General features: G+C 48.4%; 2 protein-coding genes across 6 annotated transcripts in view; both read left to right on the top strand.

Moving 5' to 3' along the window:
* The first annotated feature begins 1890 nt into the window (after positions 1-1890).
* LOC147013296 (fatty acid-binding protein, brain-like) lies at positions 1891-8249 on the top strand. The gene is made up of 4 exons (XM_085854990.1): positions 1891-2133; positions 2266-2438; positions 2829-2930; positions 8089-8249. Exons 1-4 carry the CDS (start codon positions 2064-2066, stop codon positions 8137-8139), a joined length of 396 nt encoding a protein of 131 aa, XP_085711116.1. The 5' UTR covers positions 1891-2063; the 3' UTR covers positions 8140-8249.
* Positions 8250-13489: 5240 nt separating this feature from the next.
* The window catches only part of LOC147013297 (transmembrane protease serine 11D-like), a 19418-nt gene continuing 14167 nt past the window's right edge, over positions 13490-18740 (top strand). Inside the window, exon 1 of one of the 5 annotated variants that reach the window (XM_085854993.1) lies at positions 13490-13669. In XM_085854993.1, the coding sequence (XP_085711119.1) occupies positions 13628-13669 (42 nt within the window). In that variant the 5' untranslated portion in view covers positions 13490-13627. The other 4 variants (XM_085854996.1, XM_085854995.1, XM_085854994.1 and 1 more) reach the window with 4 other exon arrangements.

Consider the following 18740-nt stretch of genomic DNA (forward strand, 5'->3'; position numbering starts at 1 on the left):
GAATCCAAGGTTTTGGCCCAGTGGTGATAAGTTGTAATAAGTTGTGTGAAACAAGAACGATTTGGGAGAAAACGATGTCAGTGGGAAACAAGACCACACCTGTACGTATGATTTGCGAGATGTTTGGCAACAACCTTTCCAAGACATTTACCAACTTGAGAGCAGAGTGAAATTGGTCTGTAATTAATTGGGTTATTAGGGTTTCCCAATTTATGTATTGGGACCACATTTGCGAGTTTCCATTCAGACGGGACCTCACCTGTGGCAAGCGAGAGGTTAAAGATCACAGGTAGTGGGGTCGGTGAAGCTGTCAGTGGATAATTTGAGGAGCGCAGGGGACGTTCTCAAAACCGGCCGATTTAGTTTGATTATAAAACACATGCGATAATTTTGTTCAACATCGTCCGATTTCCATGGGCTTTGTTACGATGTGGTCCACATGGATCTTTTGTTACGTCTTCCATGACTGAGTAAAATGTCCTGCAGTCATGATTCAAACTGGACCACCACTTGGTGGAAGTATGTGTTGTTTTTGAAAGTTTTCTCCATAAACGTTTGTGTACACAATTTATTTGTTCCACATAAAGTAAATGTACAGTGAATGAGAGCGTCCGCCAGTCATTTGTTGTGCACACATCGGTGCCGTTCAAAAAAACATCGCATAACGCTCGGAGAGAGGGGGTGGGGTTGGGGGTGTGTGTCCAAATGTTACAGAGTGTTACAGAGGGGTTGGGGTGTGTGTCCAAATGTTACAGAGTGTTACAGAGGGGTTGGGGTGTGTGTCCAAATGTTACAGAGTGTTACAGAGGGGTTGGGGTGTGTGTCCAAATGTTACAGAGTGTTACAGAGGGGTTGGGGTGTGTGTCCAAATGTTACAGAGTGTTACAGAGGGGTTGGGGTGTGTGTCCAAATGTTACAGAGTGTTACAGAGGGGTTGGGGTGTGTGTCCCAATGTTACGGAGTGTTACAGAGGGGTTGGGGGTGTGTGTCCAAATGTTACGGAGTGTTACAGAGGAGTTGGGGGTGTATGTCCAAATGTATGTCATTCTTACCTCATAACATGTTTAGATACATTCCGTATGACATTATTAAGCATGGAGTGAAGAGCTAAGTGGGCAGTCGCACCCAGTTGTAACGAAGATGGACACAATTGTTTCTTTGTGTGATCCTGGACTTGGCAATCCTGCAATCCTCTCCATTGAAAATGTCTCATTGCCCTCCCTGCCCCGAAAGACTCTCTTCACTCAGTTTGCTGAGGACACCAAGAAACGTCTCTGCCTGTTTTGATGGCTTTGTGTTTGAAATAATCAGAATATAATAGCTGTTAGTTTGTAGGTTTATGGTTTTTGTACTGTGACGTCATGAGTTGTTTGATTAGTTCTCGATGCAGACATAAGGTGTACCTTCTTGAAGCAGTCCATGTGCAGGATCCAAATTGAAAAGATTTTCCTGGGGGAGGGGCTGACCCCTTCCCTCCTCCCTCCTCCCTCCTAATTGAGCTTCACATACTGTTCTCTTGTTGCCAAATCACGGTCATAAAGGCCCACCCGATCTTTCAATTCCAGCTCCATCACTAATTGGTGAAAGTATCGATTGTTTTCAATCCTATTGTTTAACCCATTCTTATTTTATCCAGAGGAGTTTTCATTCGTGGATTTTCCCACGGTGCACAACCCTCTCCGGATTGAAAGGTCGAGCCAGAGACCGCTCTGAATGGCTCATAGTCGTGCCGGCTCCGCCCATGACGGGTGGTGGAGACGGTCACCACGACTCTGCACACAGGCGAGACTGTCGCTCTACGGATTGAGATTCGAAGCTCTTCTCTGTGCGAACAATGGGGGGAGATCAATGGTTGCTGTGTCGGAGCATCCCAACACCCCCTCCCCGCCTCTCATGTCCCCACCAAGGCCGCGTCCCGTTCTGAATCCCAATTGGGACACCAATCCCGTCCCCTTTATTATTCTAATCCCTTTATGGTCACGTCACCGCTGACTTGATGTTTTTAAAAGTCGAGGCTTGCACCGAAACCAGTTCGCACGCAGTCCTCCAGCCCCGAGGTAACGATGGAGCCATTCTGCGGAACGTGGTCCTTCGTGGAAAGTCAAAATTTTGATGAGTACATGATGGCTATTGGTGAGTAGGAATGGATGGTGATGGTGTCGTGTTCCTTGGTATACTATTAGAGGGAGATAGCATCGGACATGTTGCCATCCTTATTGAAATGACCGACGGTCCAGCCGGGATAATGGTGTGCGTTGTTCGCAGGTGTGAACATTGCCATGCGGAAAGTGGGTAACCTCACCAAACCCACTGTGGTGATCAGCACAGAAGGTGAGCATGTCACCATACAGACCAAGAGCACGTTTAAGGACACTGAGGTCGCTTTCATCCTCGGAGAGGAGTTCGATGAATTGACGCTCGACGACCGACATGCCAAGGCAGGATCTTGCACCAATCGGTCCACCCAAGATCTTTTTTTCCTTTCGCGCACAATCACCGATCGAGAAATGTATTCTGCACATGTACTTTGCTCATAGTTTGTTGTTTCTTTATAATGCCAAGCGTGGTTGGTTGATGACTGCGTAACAAAAGAGGGGAAGGTCTACTGTCTACACAAATGAATTAAATAACCTGTGACTTCCCCTACCAAGCTTTGTTTCTTCTGAGCCCACGTTGGACATTCTAGTGATGTCCAAGAAAACTGTGGAATGCCATCAGGAATGCTCACTGTTCGTTTTGTAAATTGTCATCATGGCCATGTTGGTGAAGGCTTGTTCAGTACTTTGTGAAAGACTCACCTCGCGATTGACCTGCCTTTCCCCATACAGACTAACTTCATGCTGGACGGAGGTAAACTGATCCAGGTGCAGAAATGGGATGGAAAGGAGACCAAGATAGTCCGAGAAATTGTGGACGATCAAATGGTGTTGGTAAGAGCCACTCACACATAATATAAAGAACCATCTGTTAATTATGTACGCACATTCAGACCCGTACGTACTTGGTGCATAGGAGTGGCGGTGGGGTACTGGTTATACATACGTCTTGGTGGGGTACTGGGTACCTTATATACAGGGTGACCCCAAAAAAGTGGATTCCGGGAAAAGTTTAATAACCTTCACAATTTTCATTCAATGTCTTTCATTTTTTCAGGAGGTCTGAACTGAGTTAAGGGAGAGTGTGTCTGCCAAGTTTCTTGAACCTGTGACATTCACACGCAATGTTGTGGACACCTGAAGAAAAGTCATTTTCTGTAGAAAACTATCTGCCGACAAATTCGTTTCAACAGACGAGAGGCCTGTTCTGCACACATTTAAGGAAAGCACCCAGCAAGTCTCGAATTCAAAGGTTTGTGAAAACATTTAGGAAACATGGCACACTCTTGAAAAGTATATCACCAAAGAGAGGAGGCTACTCTGGCCGACCATAATCAAGAAGGTCATCCGAGAATAATCGCTGCCGTTGCTGACTCGGTCGCCCGTTGCTGACTCAGTCATCCGCAGTCCCAATAAATCTCTTCGGCACCGCCGTCAATAACTCAACATCAGCAAAAAAAAACTGGAGGAGAATTTAGTGCAAAGAAGTCCTCAAAAACTTTGTTCGACGTCTGGCACTCCGCATTGAGCAAAATGGTTCCCATTTCGAGCATATCATCAACCATCGACGTCGTCAGTAATTTCATTGTAAAATTGTCACATTTGATTGCAGACAACTGCACTTTTCCATGGTGTCTTGACTATGAGTGAGGAATATGATCTGCAAATTTTGTTGAGTTTGATTCAATAATATTAAAGTTATTAAACTTTCCCTGGGGCCCACCTTTTTTGGAGTCACCTTGTTGATGGTCCCAAAGGCCAGATATTCAGCAATTTGAATTGTTTAAAGTTGATAGAAGTTGGGGACACTGCTGGGGGGCTGTCCCGAAGAGAGTGAGTGCAGGGGAAGGAAGAGGAGGTATGGTGATTGGTACGCAGGGAAGGATTACGGTAACACAGAAAGGGTGACGAGTATAAGGTAGACGGGTGTTACGAACGGAGTGAAGAAGAGGAAGGACAGAAACAGTTCGACAGAGCACTGACTTTGGTGATAGCTGTGCAAGAGCCACAAAGAACAGACTGCTCAACGGTGGGCCAAAGATTAGAGCTGGCTAGACAAAGTAAGATCATTAATCAATCGGACAGCCTTGGCTTGGACGTCACCTAGAATATTGATGACTGAAGGAGGAACGCAGCTCCAGATATGGGAGCAGTATTCCAGCACCGGCCTGACTTGGGGGTTGTTGAGGGTGAGAATCTGATGGGAGATGAAATATGTAATTGTGAGTGCTGAAGAGGAAACTATGTTTGTTGGGGGAAGATTTGGTGATATTGAGGATGTGAGGAGCACTGCTGGAATGTACAGCCGGACAGGAGAAAATGAGGGGCGGCTGTGTTGATCTTGCTGGATAAAAGGAGGATTTGAGTTTTGGAAAGATTGAAGGAGATAAGGTTGATGGAACCTCATTGGAGGATGAGTTTGAGATCACGACTGAGGGCGGCAACAGTTGAGAGACAATCAGAAGCAAGGCACGGAGCAAGGGATGCCTCTTCTATCATTTTATAACCACACAGTGTCTCATAAGACACACATTAACCACATTATCCATCGTGTCTCATTCGTCACACATTACCACATCATCCATCGTGTCTCAGTTGCCACACATTAGCCACATCATCCATCATGTCTTATTAGCCACACATTAGCCATATTAACCATCGTGTCTCATTAGTCACACATTAGCAGAATAATCCATCGTGTCTCATTACCACATCATCCATCGTGTCTCAGTATCCACACATTAGCCACATCATCCATCGTGTCTCATGAGCCACACATTAGCCATATTATCCATCGTGTCTCACGAGTCACACATTGACCACATCATCCATCGTGTCTCATTAGTCACACATGAGCCATATCATCCATCGTGTCTCATTAGCCACACATTAGCCATATTATCCATCATGTCTAATTATCCACACACTAACCACATCATCTATCGTGTCTTGTTATCCACACATGACCACATCATCCATTGTGTGTCAGTAGCTATACAACCATATCATCCATCATGTCTCATTTGCCATATCATCCATCATGCCTCATCAGCCACACATTAACCATATCATCCACCGTGTCTCATTAACCACACAACCATATTATCAATTGTGTCTCATTCGCCACACATTAACCACATCATCCATCGTTTCGCATTATCCACACATTATACATATTATCCACAGTGTCTCACTAGTCACACATTAGCCATATCATCCATGGTTTCTCATAAGCCACACATTATCCATCGTTTCTCATTAGCCACACACTATTCATATTATCCACAGTGTCTCATGAGCCATATCATCCATCGTGTCTCCCAAGCCACACATTGACCACATCATGTCTCATTAGTCACACATTAACCATATTATCCATCGTGTCTCATTAGTCACACATTAGCCATATCATCCATCGTGTCTCATGAGCCACATTATCCATCATGTCTCATGAGCCACACATTAACCATATTATCCATTGTGTCTCATTAGTCACACATTAACCATATCATCCATCGTGTCTCCCAAGCCACACATTGACCACATCATGTCTTATGAGTCACACATTAGCCATATTATCCATCATGTCTCATTAACCACACATTAGCCATATTATCCATCGTGTCTCATTAGCCACACATAATCCATATCATCCATCGTGTCTCATTAGTCACACATTAGCCATATCATCCATCGTGTCTCATGAGCACACATTAACCATATCATCCATCGTGTCTCATTAGCCACACATAATCCATATTATCCATCGTGTCGCATTCGTCAGATATTAACCACATCATCTATCGTGTCTTAGTAGCCACACATGAGCCATATCGTCCATCGTGTCTCATTAGCCACACATTAACCATATTATCCATCGTGTCTCATTAGCCACACATGAACCATATTTACCATCATGTCTCATTAGTCACACATTAGCCATATTATGCATCGTGTCTCATTAGCCACACATAATCCATATCATCCATCGTGTCTCATTAGCCACACATGAACCATATTTACCATCATGTCTCATTAGCCACACATTAACCATATTATCCATCGTGTCTCATTAGCCACACATGAACCATATTTACCATCATGTCTCATTAGTCACACATTAGCCATATCATCCATCATGTCTCATTAGCCACACATTAACCACATCATCCATCGTGTCTCATTAGTCACACATTTGCCATGTCATCCATCGTGTCTCATTAGTCACACATTAGCCAGATCATCCATCGTGTCTCATTCGCCACACATTAGCCATATCATCCATCGTGTCTCATTCGCCACACATTAACCATATCATCCATCGTGTCTCATTAGTCACACATTAACCATATCATCCATCGTGTCTCATTAGCCAAACATTAGCCATATCATCCATCATGTCTCATCAGCCAGACATTATCCATATCATCCACCGTGTCTCATTAGTCACACATTAGCAATATCATCCATCATGTCTCATCAGCCACACATTAACCATATTATCCATCGTGTCTCATTAGCCAAACATTAACCATATTATCCATCGTGTCTCATTAGCCACACATTATCCATATCATCCATCGTGTCTCATTAGCCATATCATCAATCGTGTCTCGTTAGTCACACATTAGCCATATCATCCATCGTGTCTCATTCGCCACACATTAACCACATCATCCATCGTGTCTCATTAGCCACACATTAACCACATCATCCATCGTGTCTCATTAGTCATACATTAGCCATGTCATCCATCGTGTCTCATTAGCCATATCATCAATCGTGTCTCGTTAGTCACACATTAGCCATATCATCCATCGTGTCTCATTCGCCACACATTAACCACATCATCCATCGTGTCTCATTAGCCACACATTAACCACATCATCCATCGTGTCTCATTAGTCACACATTAACCACATCATCCATCGTGTCTCATTAGTCACACATTAACCATATTATCCATCGTGTCTCATGAGCCATATCATCAATCGTGTCTCATTAGTCACACATTAGCCATATCGTCCATCGTGTCTCATTCGCCACACATTAACCATATTATCCATCGTGTCTCATTAGTCGCACATTAACCATATCATCCATCATGTCTTATCAGCCCGACATTAACCATATTATCCATTGTGTCTCATTAGTCACACATTAACCATATCATCCATCGTGTCTCATTAGCCAAACATTAGCCATATCATCCATCATGTCTCATTAGCCACACATTAACCATATTATCCATCGTGTCTCATTAGCCACACATTATCCATATCATCCATCGTGTCTCATTAGCCATATTATCCATCGTGTCTCATTAGTCACACATTAGCAATATCATCCACCGTGTCTCATTAGCCACACATTAGCCATATTTTCCATCGTGTTTCATTCGTCACACATTAACCACATCATCCATCGTCTCATTAGTCACACATTAACCACATCATCCATCGTCTCATTAGTCACACATTAACCATATCATCCATCGTGTCTCATTCGTCACACATTAACCACATCATCCATCGTCTCATTAGTCACACATTAACCACATCATCCATCGTCTCATTAGTCACACATTAACCATATCATCCATCATGTCTCATTAGTCACACATTAACCACATCATCCATCGTGTCTCATTCGTCACACATTAACCACATCATCCATCGTGTCTCATTAGCACACATCATCCATCGTGTCTCATTCGTCACACATTAACCATATCATCCGTCGTGTCTCATTAGTCACACATTCGCCATATTAAATATCGTGTCTCAATAATCACACATTAGCCATATTATCCATCGTGTCTCATTAGCCACACATGAGCCATATCGTTCATCATGTCTTGTCATTCTCACATTAGACACCATCCAACTTCTCTCGTTAGCCACACCGTGAGTACATTTTCTGCTCTAAATTGGGTTGGTGATGATGTGTGATAACATCACTCCTCAATCTCTCTGTGTGCCTTGCGGTGCAGACGTGCACGATGGATGATGTGGTGTGCATCAGGAAATACCAGAAGGCCTGACGGTGTCCATCCCCAAAGAACTTGCCACATCTTACATCATCGATCGTTTGAAGAGTTCTGAAGAGTGAAAGTTTGGATTTTGTGGGAAATAAACTTTGGATGTCACTGTGCACTGAGCGGTGTTGTTTCAATGGCACACGTAGAGGGATAGATTTTAATATGGCCGTGCCCTGTTAGAGGGACAGATCATGAATCCTAAATGGAAACCTATGACAAGTCCTGAGTAAGTGGTGTGCTTGTAGCCAGAAAGTGGTGTGCTCATGAACAGTTGAACTCAAATTGTCTTGGTGGTTCTTTATTGTATGTATTTTCCGTCTTGACAGATAAGCATCCAACTATAAAATGACATTGTGATGTTCTGGAGACAAGCCATTGTGTAATCTTATATAGCTCTTTCTAACCACTAACTCACTCACTGATATGATGTTTACTGCTTTATACGTGGGGTAGAAAGCTGAAATCTCGCAAACTGATGCAACTCCAAGTCAATATCCCAGAAAAAAAAAAATCACAAAACCGTCGCCAAATGTCCGTGAACGAAAATACCCGTAAACTGGAAGGGCACTCGGTAGAGCGCACACCTCCGCCACGTAATTCCCGATCCACGAGAACATATCGGGCCCAATATATTTTTGAAATAACATGCTTTGTGTCATCGTTTTTGGCCCTATCTCTTCATGGTGAAGAATCACTTTTTAAATTAAATAATTATTGTATCCGGATCCGGATCTTCACCAAAATCGAATCAATTCGTTCTTGTCACACACACACAACGTGTTCACCAAGTTTCATCCAAATCCGTCCACAACTTTTTGAGATATCGTGCTAGATACCATTTTTGTCCCTTTCTCCCAATGGTGAAGAATCATTTAAAGGTTGTGGGTGGGCGGAGTTGTGAGCGGAGAGGTTGTGTGTGGGCGGAGTTGTGAGCAGCGAAGTTGTGTGTGGGCGGAGTTGTGAGCAGCGAGGTTGTGGGTGGGCGGAGTTGTGAGCGGCAAGGTTGTTGGTGGGCGGAGTTGTGAGCGGAGAGGTTGTGGGTGGGCGGAGTTGTGAGCGGCGAGGTTGTGGGTGGGTGGAGTTGTGAGCGGCGAGGTTGTGGGTGGACAGAGTTATAAGCGGCGAGGTTGTGGGTGGGCAGAGAGGTTGTGGGTCGCCGGAGATGTGAGCGGCAAGGTTGTGGGTGGGCGGAGTTGTGAGCGGCGAGCTTGAGGGTGTGTGGAGTTGTGAGTGGCGAGGTTGTGGGTGGGCGGAGTTGTGAGCGGCGAGGATGTGTGTGGGCGGGGGTGTGAGCGGCGAGGTTGTGGGTGGGCGGAGTGGTGAGCGGTGGGGATGGGGGTGGGGGGTGTTGTGAGCAGCGAGGATGAGGGTGGGCGGAGGTGTGTGTGGGGAGGTTGTGGGTGGGCGGAGTTGAGAGCGGCGAGGTTGTGTGTGGGCGGAGTTGTGAGCGGCGAGGTTGTGGGTGGGCGGAGTTGTGAGCGGCGAGGTTGTGGGTGGGCGGAGTTGTGAGCGGTGAGGTTGTGGGTGGGCGGAGTTGTGAGCAGCGAGGATGTGGGTGGGCGGAGTTGTGAGCGGCGAGGTTGTGGGTGGGCGGAGTTGTGAGCGGCGAGGTTGTGGGTGGGCGGAGTTGTGAGCGGCGACGTTGTGGGTGGGTGGAGTTGTGAGCGGCGAGGTTGTGGGTGGGCGGAGTTGTGAGCGGCGAGGATGTGGGTGAGCGGAGTTGTGAGCGGCGAGGTTGTGGGTGGGGGGAGTTGTGAGCGGGGAGGTTGTGGGTGGGCGGAGTTGTGAGCGGCGACGTTGTGGGTGGGTGGAGTTGTGAGCGGCGAGGTTGTGGGTGGGCGGAGTTGTGAGCGGCGAGGTTGTGGGTGGGTGGAGTTGTGAGCGGCGAGGTTGTGGGTGGACAGAGTTATAAGCGGCGAGGCTGTGGGTGGGCAGAGAGGTTGTGGGTCGCCGGAGATGTGAGCGGCAAGGTTGTGGGTCTCCGGAGATGTGAGCGGCAAGGTTGTGGGTGGGCGGAGTTGTGAGCGGCGAGCTTGAGGGTGTGTGGAGTTGTGAGTGGCGAGGTTGTGGGTGGGCGGAGTTGTGAGCGGCGAGGATGTGGGTGGGCGGAGTTGTGAGCGGCGAGGTTGTGGGTGGGCGGAGTTGTGAGCGGTGAGGTTGTGGGTGAGCGGAGTTGTGAGCAGCGAGGATGTGGGTGGGCGGAGTTGTGAGCGGCGAGGATGTGGGTGGGCGGAGTTGTGAGCGGCGAGGTTGTGGGTGGGCGGAGTTGTGAGCGGCGAGGTTGTGGGTGGGCGGAGTTGTGAGCGGCGAGGTTGCGGGTGGGCGGAGTTGTGAGCAGCGAGGTTGTGGGTGGGCGGAGTTGTGAGCGGCGAGGATGTGGGTGGGCGGAGTTGTGAGCGGCGAGGTTGTGGGTGGGCGGAGGTGTGGGCGGCGGGGTTGTGGGTGGGGGGGGTTGTGAGCGGCGAGGTTGTGGGTGGGTGGAGTTGTGAGCGGCGAGGATGTGGGTGGGCGGAGTTGTGAGCGGCGAGGTTGTGGGTGGGCGGAGTTGTGAGCGGCGAGGTTGTGGGTGGGTGGAGTTGTGAGCGGCGAGGTTGTGGGTGGACAGAGTTATAAGCGGCGAGGTTGTGGGTGGGCAGAGAGGTTGTGGGTCGCCGGAGATGTGAGCGGCAAGGTTGTGGGTCTCCGGAGATGTGAGCGGCAAGGTTGTGGGTGGGCGGAGTTGTGAGCGGCGAGCTTGAGGGTGTGTGGAGTTGTGAGTGGCGAGGTTGTGGGTGGGCGGAGTTGTGAGCGGCGAGGATGTGGGGGGGCGGACCTGTGGGCGGCGAGGTTGTGGGTGGGCGGAGTTGTGAGCGGCGAGGTTGTGGGTGGGCGGAGTTGTGAGCGGCGAGGTAGTGGGTGGGCGGAGTTGTGAGCGTCAAGGTTGTGGGGGGGTGGAGTTGTGAGCGGCGAGGTTGTGGGTGGGCGGAGTTGTGAGCGGCGAGGTTGTGGGTGGGCGGGGTTGTGAGCAGCGAGGTTGTGGGTGGGCGGAGTTGTGAGCGGCAAGGTTGTGGGTGGGCGGAGTTGTGAGCGGCGAGGTTGTGGGTGGGTGGAGTTGTGAGCGGCGAGGCTGTGGGTGGGCGGAGTTGTGAGCGGCGAGGGTGTGGGTGGGCGGAGTTGTGAGCGGCGAGGACGTGGGGGGGCGGAGTTGTGGGCGGCGAGGTTGTGGGTGGGCGGAGTTGTGAGCGGCGAGGATGTGGGTGGGCGGAGTTGTGAGCGGCGAGGTTGTGGGTGGGCGGAGTTGTGAGCGGCGAGGTTGTGGGTGGCGAGGTTGTGAGCGGCGAGGATGTGGGTGGGCGGAGTTGTGAGCGGCGAGGTTGTGGGTGGGCGGAGTTGTGAGCGGCGAGGTTGTGGGTGGGCGGAGTTGTGAGTGGTGAGGTTGTGGGTTGGTGGAGTTGTGAGCGGCGACGTTGTGGGTGGGGGGAGTGGTGAGCGGGGAGGTTGTGGGTTGGTGGAGTTGTGAGCGGCGAGGTTGTGGGTGGGCGGAGTTGTGAGCGGGGAGGTTGTGGGTGGGCGGAGTTGTGAGCGGCGAGGTTGTGGGTGGGCGGAGTTGTGAGCGGCGAGGTTGTGGGTGGGCGGAGTTGTGAGCGGCGAGGTTGTGGGTGGGCGGAGTTGTAAGCGGCGGGGTTGTGGGTGGGCGGAGTTGTGAGCGGCGAGGTTGTGGGTGGCGGAGTTGTGAGCGGCGAGGTTGTGGGTGGGCGGAGTTGTGAGCGGCGGGGTGGTGGGTGGGCGGAGTTGTGAGCGGCGAGGTTGTGGGTGGGCGGAGTTGTGAGCGGCGAGGTTGTGGGTGGGCGGAGTTGTGAGCGGTTGTGGGTGGGCGGAGTTGTGAGCGGAGGTTGTGGGTGGCGGAGTTGTGAGCGGCGAGGTTGTGTGGGCGGAGTTGTGAGCGGCGAGGTTGTGGGTGGGCGGAGTTGTGAGCGGCGAGGTTGTGGGTGGGCGGAGTTGTGAGCGGCGGGGTTGTGAGCGGCGAGGTTGTGGGTGGGCGGAGTTGTGAGCGGCGGGGTTGTGGGTGGGCGGAGTTGTGAGCGGCGAGGTTGTGGGTGGGCGGAGTTGTGAGTGGTGAGGTTGTGGGTGGGCGGAGTTGTGGGCGGCGAGGTTGTGGGTGGGCGGAGTTGTGAGCGGTGAGGTTGTGGGTGGGCGGAGTTGTGAGCGGCGAGGTTGTGGGTGGGCGGAGTTGTGAGTGGCGAGGTTGTGGGTGGGCGGAGTTGTGAGCGGCGAGGTTGTGGGTGGGCGGAGTTGTGAGCGGCGAGGTTGTGTGTGGGCGGAGTTGTGAGCGGCGAGGTTGTGTGGGCGGAGTTGTGAGCTGCGAGGTTGTGTGTGGGCGGAGTTGTGAGCGGCGAGGTTGTGGGTGGGCGGAGTTGTGAGCGTTGAGGTTGTGGGTGGGCGGAGTTGTGAGCGGCGAGGTTGTGGGTGGGCGGAGTTGTGAGTGGCGAGGTTGTGGGTGGGCGGAGTTGTGAGCGGCGAGGTTGTGGGTGGGCGGAGTTGTGAGCGGCGGGGTTGTGGGTGGGCGGAGTTGTGAGCGGCGAGGTTGTGGGTGGGCGGAGTTGTGAGTGGTGAGGTTGTGGGTGGGCGGAGTTGTGAGTGGTGAGGTTGTGGGTGGGTGGAGTTGTACAATCCAAATTATCTTGAACTCGAAGCACCCGCTCCATACAGGAGTCGTCAAGGGGGTCATGTTATTATTATTTCTGCCGATTTTACTCCAAGGGGTCCCAGGATTACACACCCATAAATTGGTTGTGATCGGTTGAGCCGTTTTTGCGGTACCTGGGAACAGACAGACGGTGAATTATCGTAAGATGATTGTCTTCAGGGATGACAGTCGAAGAAACTTTGAGAAAAAAAGAAAACAATTGTTTTTCATTGATGTAACTCTCCCACAACAAATGAGATTTTAACTTGGGATCACACACAGCACCACGATACCAAAGGTTCAGATGGGAGTGCTAAGGAGAGCAGCCCATGATACGACTTGCTGCCTAAGGCTCGATCAGAAAGTCCGTGTCCAAACATCGAATGACGTCATAATGCAAGTAAACCTGTTTGTTCAGTTTCAAAGGTTAAAATCGTTTGCGATGAAGGATTATGTAGAAAACGTAGTTTTGTTCATGTTATTCTTTCGCCTGTTTATCAAACACAGAATAAACACAAATATCAAACACAGAATAACAATTTTTCTCCCTGTCTGGTGTCGCAATGACAAGGAGACGATCAGAGAGCTTGGATCACAATCTAATCGTTTTACAAAAAAAAAAAAAAAATCACGATCGACACATTAAGAAAAAACCCACAGTGACGCCATAACAACCAGGTGTGTGAGTGCGTCACACCTGTATGGCCCGCGGTCAATGCAAAACATGTATACTGTTCATACTATAAATGAATAGTTCATACCTGGGCAGATCTGACTCGTCGTGAGACTACAGATTCGATCGGTGCTCCTCGCTGCGATCCAGTGATGGCACAGACAGCTGGACATCAGCACGTATTCAGCATCCCAGTACGTACACAATCTCCGCACGGGCGATGCACGTTCAGTGGACCATGGTACAGGAATCTTTGGGAACAGAATCTTGTGTGATGATTCTTCACCTTCCCTCGTCGACGTCACAATAGGTATCGTGATCTGTTCACGGGAGGTGGTTAAGGAATTAAATGATGACTTTAAACGCAATGAGCCGAAGAACGACGATGCTGCACAACCCCAGGGACTTGAACTTGTTGTGACACACACGGCATTGGAGTGCCACTCAATTTTAAAAGTGATGGGACGAACACTATTGTCGTCGAAATTCCTGAGCTCGAGAGCACTCATCAGGAGGTTTGTGCTACTTCCATCTCGGGCTTCACCATACTAGAGCGAGCTGATTGTCGTGAGAAGCCCAGATACTGAAGTCGTCAGTCATGGCTGTAGGTTTCAACAAATAACTTCCTAGCAAGTTGTATTTCGACACAGGCACGAAAAGAAACCAGAAAACAATCCGAGACGTCTGCTGTAGATATACAGAAGCTGGCTGATCACCTTGCTGGGGATAGGGCAACGGAACTCTCAGGACTTCATGTTCTTACCGGCTGTGACTCTGTGGCTTCGTCTGTCGGAAATGGCAAAGTAAAAGGTTATTATCTGTCCGAGGAACGATGAGCAAGTTGTCAAAGATACGAATGAACTTGGAACAATGCAGTGCATTATCTTCTGAGCTCATGAACTCCTGTAAAGCGTTTGTCAGCTTTACGAGTCTCAAACTCCCAATTCTGTCAATCTACTGGGACACTAACTCTTTGCGAATACTTCAAAAACTGAGCTGCGACCACCAACTGCACAGAAACCCCTGGTGACGAGGTCCATCGGGGCGGTCTGGACGTATATCGTGCATGCCAGATAAGGATTTTAGCATGAAACGGCTCTCAAAACTTTTAAAGAAGCCAAAAATACTTGGCAATGTACCTGCGAGAGAGAGAGGGGTATGCCTCTGCACAACAAATGTTTGGACAACTTTCTGATCAACTCGTCCAAAACGTTGATATCTTGCAGCTCCGTAGCGCAAAAACTCCCGAGGACGTGGGCTCATGAAACACCCAAAGGTTCGTAGATAGGAGTTCCACCTAAAACTTCTTAACACTGATGGGAAGGTCATATCTGAGGCTTGTGGATGCACAGGGTAAGTTCAAAATGATTATATTTACTGTTAATCATGACTGGGTGGAATGTAGGGGGGGGGGTTGAAGGAGGGGAGGAGGGGGGGTGGAAGAGAGTTGTGTGGGCTGTGTGTCATTATAAATATATATTTGTTTGGCTCTGTGGCAACAGGGGAAATTATATTAGATTTTTGCATCTATTGGTGAAAGGAGACGTGTGTGTGTGTGTGTGTGTGTGTGTGTGTGTGTGTGTGTGTGTGTGTGTGTGTGTGTGTGTGTGTGTGTGTGTGTGTGTGTGTGTGTGTGTGTGTGTGTGTGTGTGTGTGTGTGTGTGTGTGTGTGTAAGCTGATAAGCTCTGTTGTCGCTCACCAATTTTATTGAGAGAAATGGTAGGAACTCATCTCGACTCTCTTCCACGGATATCAGTAATATTTCCTATATTTCTCGTGAGAGTCCGATTTGCATTCAGGAACAGAACAATTATAGTCAATTTTGAAATTGCCACTCTTTCCTCTAAATCGAAATGCTGAAAATTATAGTTAAAAGAGCAGTTGAATCCCAGATTTCACGTGAGCGATGACAGGGTCTAGCTCTTCCACGAGCCTCGACAATGTACAAAAAAAGTTCCTGGCAGGCAGAACCGAGTCAATGAAAACTCACACAGCACACTCGCAAAAGGCGTCGTTTAGCATGGATACGTCATTTCGAAAGTCACGTATTACATCGCAAGTTACCCGTCATTGAAGCATATGTATGGGTACCACACCTTGAAATCTCCATTCCTCAAGGAAGTGGGTGAAATTTTTTGAAGACTATCTCATCATCGAATGGTCGACCCTTGCAGCAGCACCTCAACCTACCTTAGAACGAATGAGCTGTGGCTGTGTGAAAGATTTGTTGTGTATTGAACATTCGCCAGTTTAAGGGGAATTCATAAAGGTGTACCGGTGCTTGCAAGTGCACCTGTTGTGAAAATCCTGAAGGAGATGGATCGGTAGGTTTTTATTATTTTGTACGCACCCTCTGGCTGCTGGTCGCATCATTGCTGCTGATGCAGTGTCCCTATTTCCAGTAAGCTGATACCCATTGTGCCGACCTCAGAAGGATTACAGGTTGAGTCAACCCATCTGGTGTTATTCGATGGAACGACAGGGGCTCGAACTCAAGAGATCTTAAGCCAGTCACCTGAACCGTTAAGCCCACCCCAGGCTTGATCGTTAGATGAGGATGGTGAAGACGAGGACAATGGATCAGAATTGATTAGGATTGTAGGGTGTATGATCCAAAGAACATCCAGGCCTCTTTTGGCCTATTTCTGGTTTCTTGGCCCCTTTTGGTGCTCAGCCGATAGATTCTCTGTCTTGAAACCCTGGAGGGAAGAATGGGACTGAAGAGACTGGGGACAGACTGGGGAAGTTGGTGCCACATGCGAATAAAAGGAGGAACAAATGAGTGGAGGTGAGCAGTGAACCTGCATTTTGGGACTGCAAAGAGGGACAGAAATAAGAGAGGGGAGAGGATGCACTGAAATCCACTGAAAATGGGTCATTAGAATACAGAGAGGCTACCACCTGCCTGCGATGTGAGAGTAACAGGCCGAGACATTCAGCACCATCAAGGTATGAATGAAGGCCTTGTAGTCTTGTAGGTTGCCAAGGCAAGACCTTGCATGAAGAGGGATACTCAGTCAGTGGCTGGTTTTGGAGGCCTCTTTGGAAATATGGTCTGCCCAAGAAAGTTCATGCCTGTTGGGGATGCCCAAAAGTTTGAGGTTTGAAGAAATACTGGTTTACCAAGTGTTGGACCAGCAACTTATTCTTTCAAGGTCTGGAGAGAGGGAAGAGGCTGTTGTCTGTCTGAAGGATGAGAGATGATACGGCAGAGGGTGGAATCATCAGCAATTGGCAAGATGTCCAGGGAATCATAAAGATCATTGGTGAAGATGTGGAACAAAAATCGGCCCAAGACAAAATTGGAGACAAAAATCACTGGCTACCTGCAGTCCAGGCAGGAATTTGTAATTTATTCAGGGTGCCAGAGATTACTCACCAACTCTTCACGAAACACACCATGGGATGTTTAACGTACACAAACGACCAATGCTGGTAGATGGGTACTACTGACCTATGATGGCTTGGCATCTATCCAATGGGCAGCGGACACGTTGACCCCTCGTCCTGTTTGTGAAATACCAGGGTGACAATTTACATCTGGGTCAGGATTCAAACCCAGGCTAAACTGCTCAAAAGTCGAGTCCGCATACCCCGAGCTATCCTGCCAGCCCAATGCGCATAGTAAGTCAGAAGATACAGACAGGATGAGGATCTAAGAGGGATAAGGATAGAGAAAGGACTTGTAATCAGAGAGGAAAAGTTGAAAAGCAACGTGAAATGGTGGCTGGAACAGCCTGCACTTGGATTGAAGAGAAGAGCATCCAGGCGAGGAGAGATAAGATCATGAGTATGGGATGCAAGGTATAACAAGGTGAGATTTCATTCCAACATTCCACAACGGAGCTCCAGGTGAAGTCCTTACTCAATGCTAAGGACTGAATTTGCTCTCGCAATGACGAAGCCACGCCGTCATTAACGCCAACAAATCAGGACAAAACAGGAAAAACGAGAAGGGGACTCGGTGGAGCGCATACCTCCCCCACGAGTACATATCAGGCCCATTACATTTTTGAAATAGCATGCTATGTAATGTTTTTAGCACAATCTCTAAATGGTGAAGAATCACTTAAAATTAAATAATTCTCGTATGCATATCCAGATTCGGATCGTCACCAAAATCTAATCAATTCGTCCTTGTCACACACTCTAGCTGTCCACCAACGTTCATCCGAATCCATCCATAACTTTTTGAGATATCGTGCTCAATATCGTTTTTGGCCCTCTCTCTCAATGGTGAAGAATCACTTAAAAAATTTGTAGTAGCCATATCCAGATCTTCACCAAAATCTAATCAGTTTGTCCTTGTCACACTCAAGCTGTCCACAAAATTTCATCTGGAACCGTCCACAACTTTTTGAAATAACCTCTACAGTCTATACAAAAAGACAAACAAACAGACAAGCCGGAAGGCAGCGATAGGTCGCCGAGCATGGAAACTATAAGATATAGAGCAAAATGGATGTCATATAGCGGATAGGGAATCACCTTAACATTATGCATATCAAATCTCATCCAGTTCCATCTACTGATAACTACTCGGTATCCATTTGAATGAAAAGTACCGAAAATGCAGTTCGAAATCGGAAATCCCAAAAGTTCGAAGGGGGTGCTGTGGGTGAACAAAGATCTAAATCGAAAATCCGGCTCGATCATTTGTGCACAATGTATTCCCGACGATTAGTGTGAATTTTCATGACCATCCGACCATAACCCTAGGAGGAGGAGCATTTGGCGCGAAGGCATCTCCAGCTCTCGCATATTATAGATTTTTGCACTAATTGACGTTTGACCCCTGACCAAAGCGAAATCGGTCAATATGTCCTGAGGCAAAGTTGTAGTACTCATTGAGTAGCATGAACCTGCAAAGTTTCATTCGTATCGATGCACTCACCTGGTCGCTAGGGGGCCTTCAATTTTCGCCGATTTTCGCGCATACCCTAATTGTAGGGGGCGCTGCAGGTAAAGTATTCCATATATCACAAAAACCGGAATATATTTGATAGAGCATCACCTGTAGATCATTCGTGCAAAATTTCATAACCCTACGTGGGATAATGGCTTTCGGAATTGATTTCGTGTGAACGGTACCGATTTTGAAGGTTTTTCGGTTGTTGCTAGGGAACCAAAGCGTCCCTAGCAACCATCACAATTTCCAAAGCACTAGGTCACAAGATGTACCTACAGTACCACCCGAGTTTGATCAAAATCCGCCCACGTTTACTGCCTATAATTGTTTACCAATTATGCTGATGACAAACAAA

This window comes from Eptatretus burgeri, chromosome 14 (genome assembly GCF_056783735.1).
Source record: "Eptatretus burgeri isolate ZD-2024b chromosome 14, Ebu_testis_v1, whole genome shotgun sequence".
Classification (NCBI taxonomy): domain Eukaryota; kingdom Metazoa; phylum Chordata; class Myxini; order Myxiniformes; family Myxinidae; genus Eptatretus; species Eptatretus burgeri.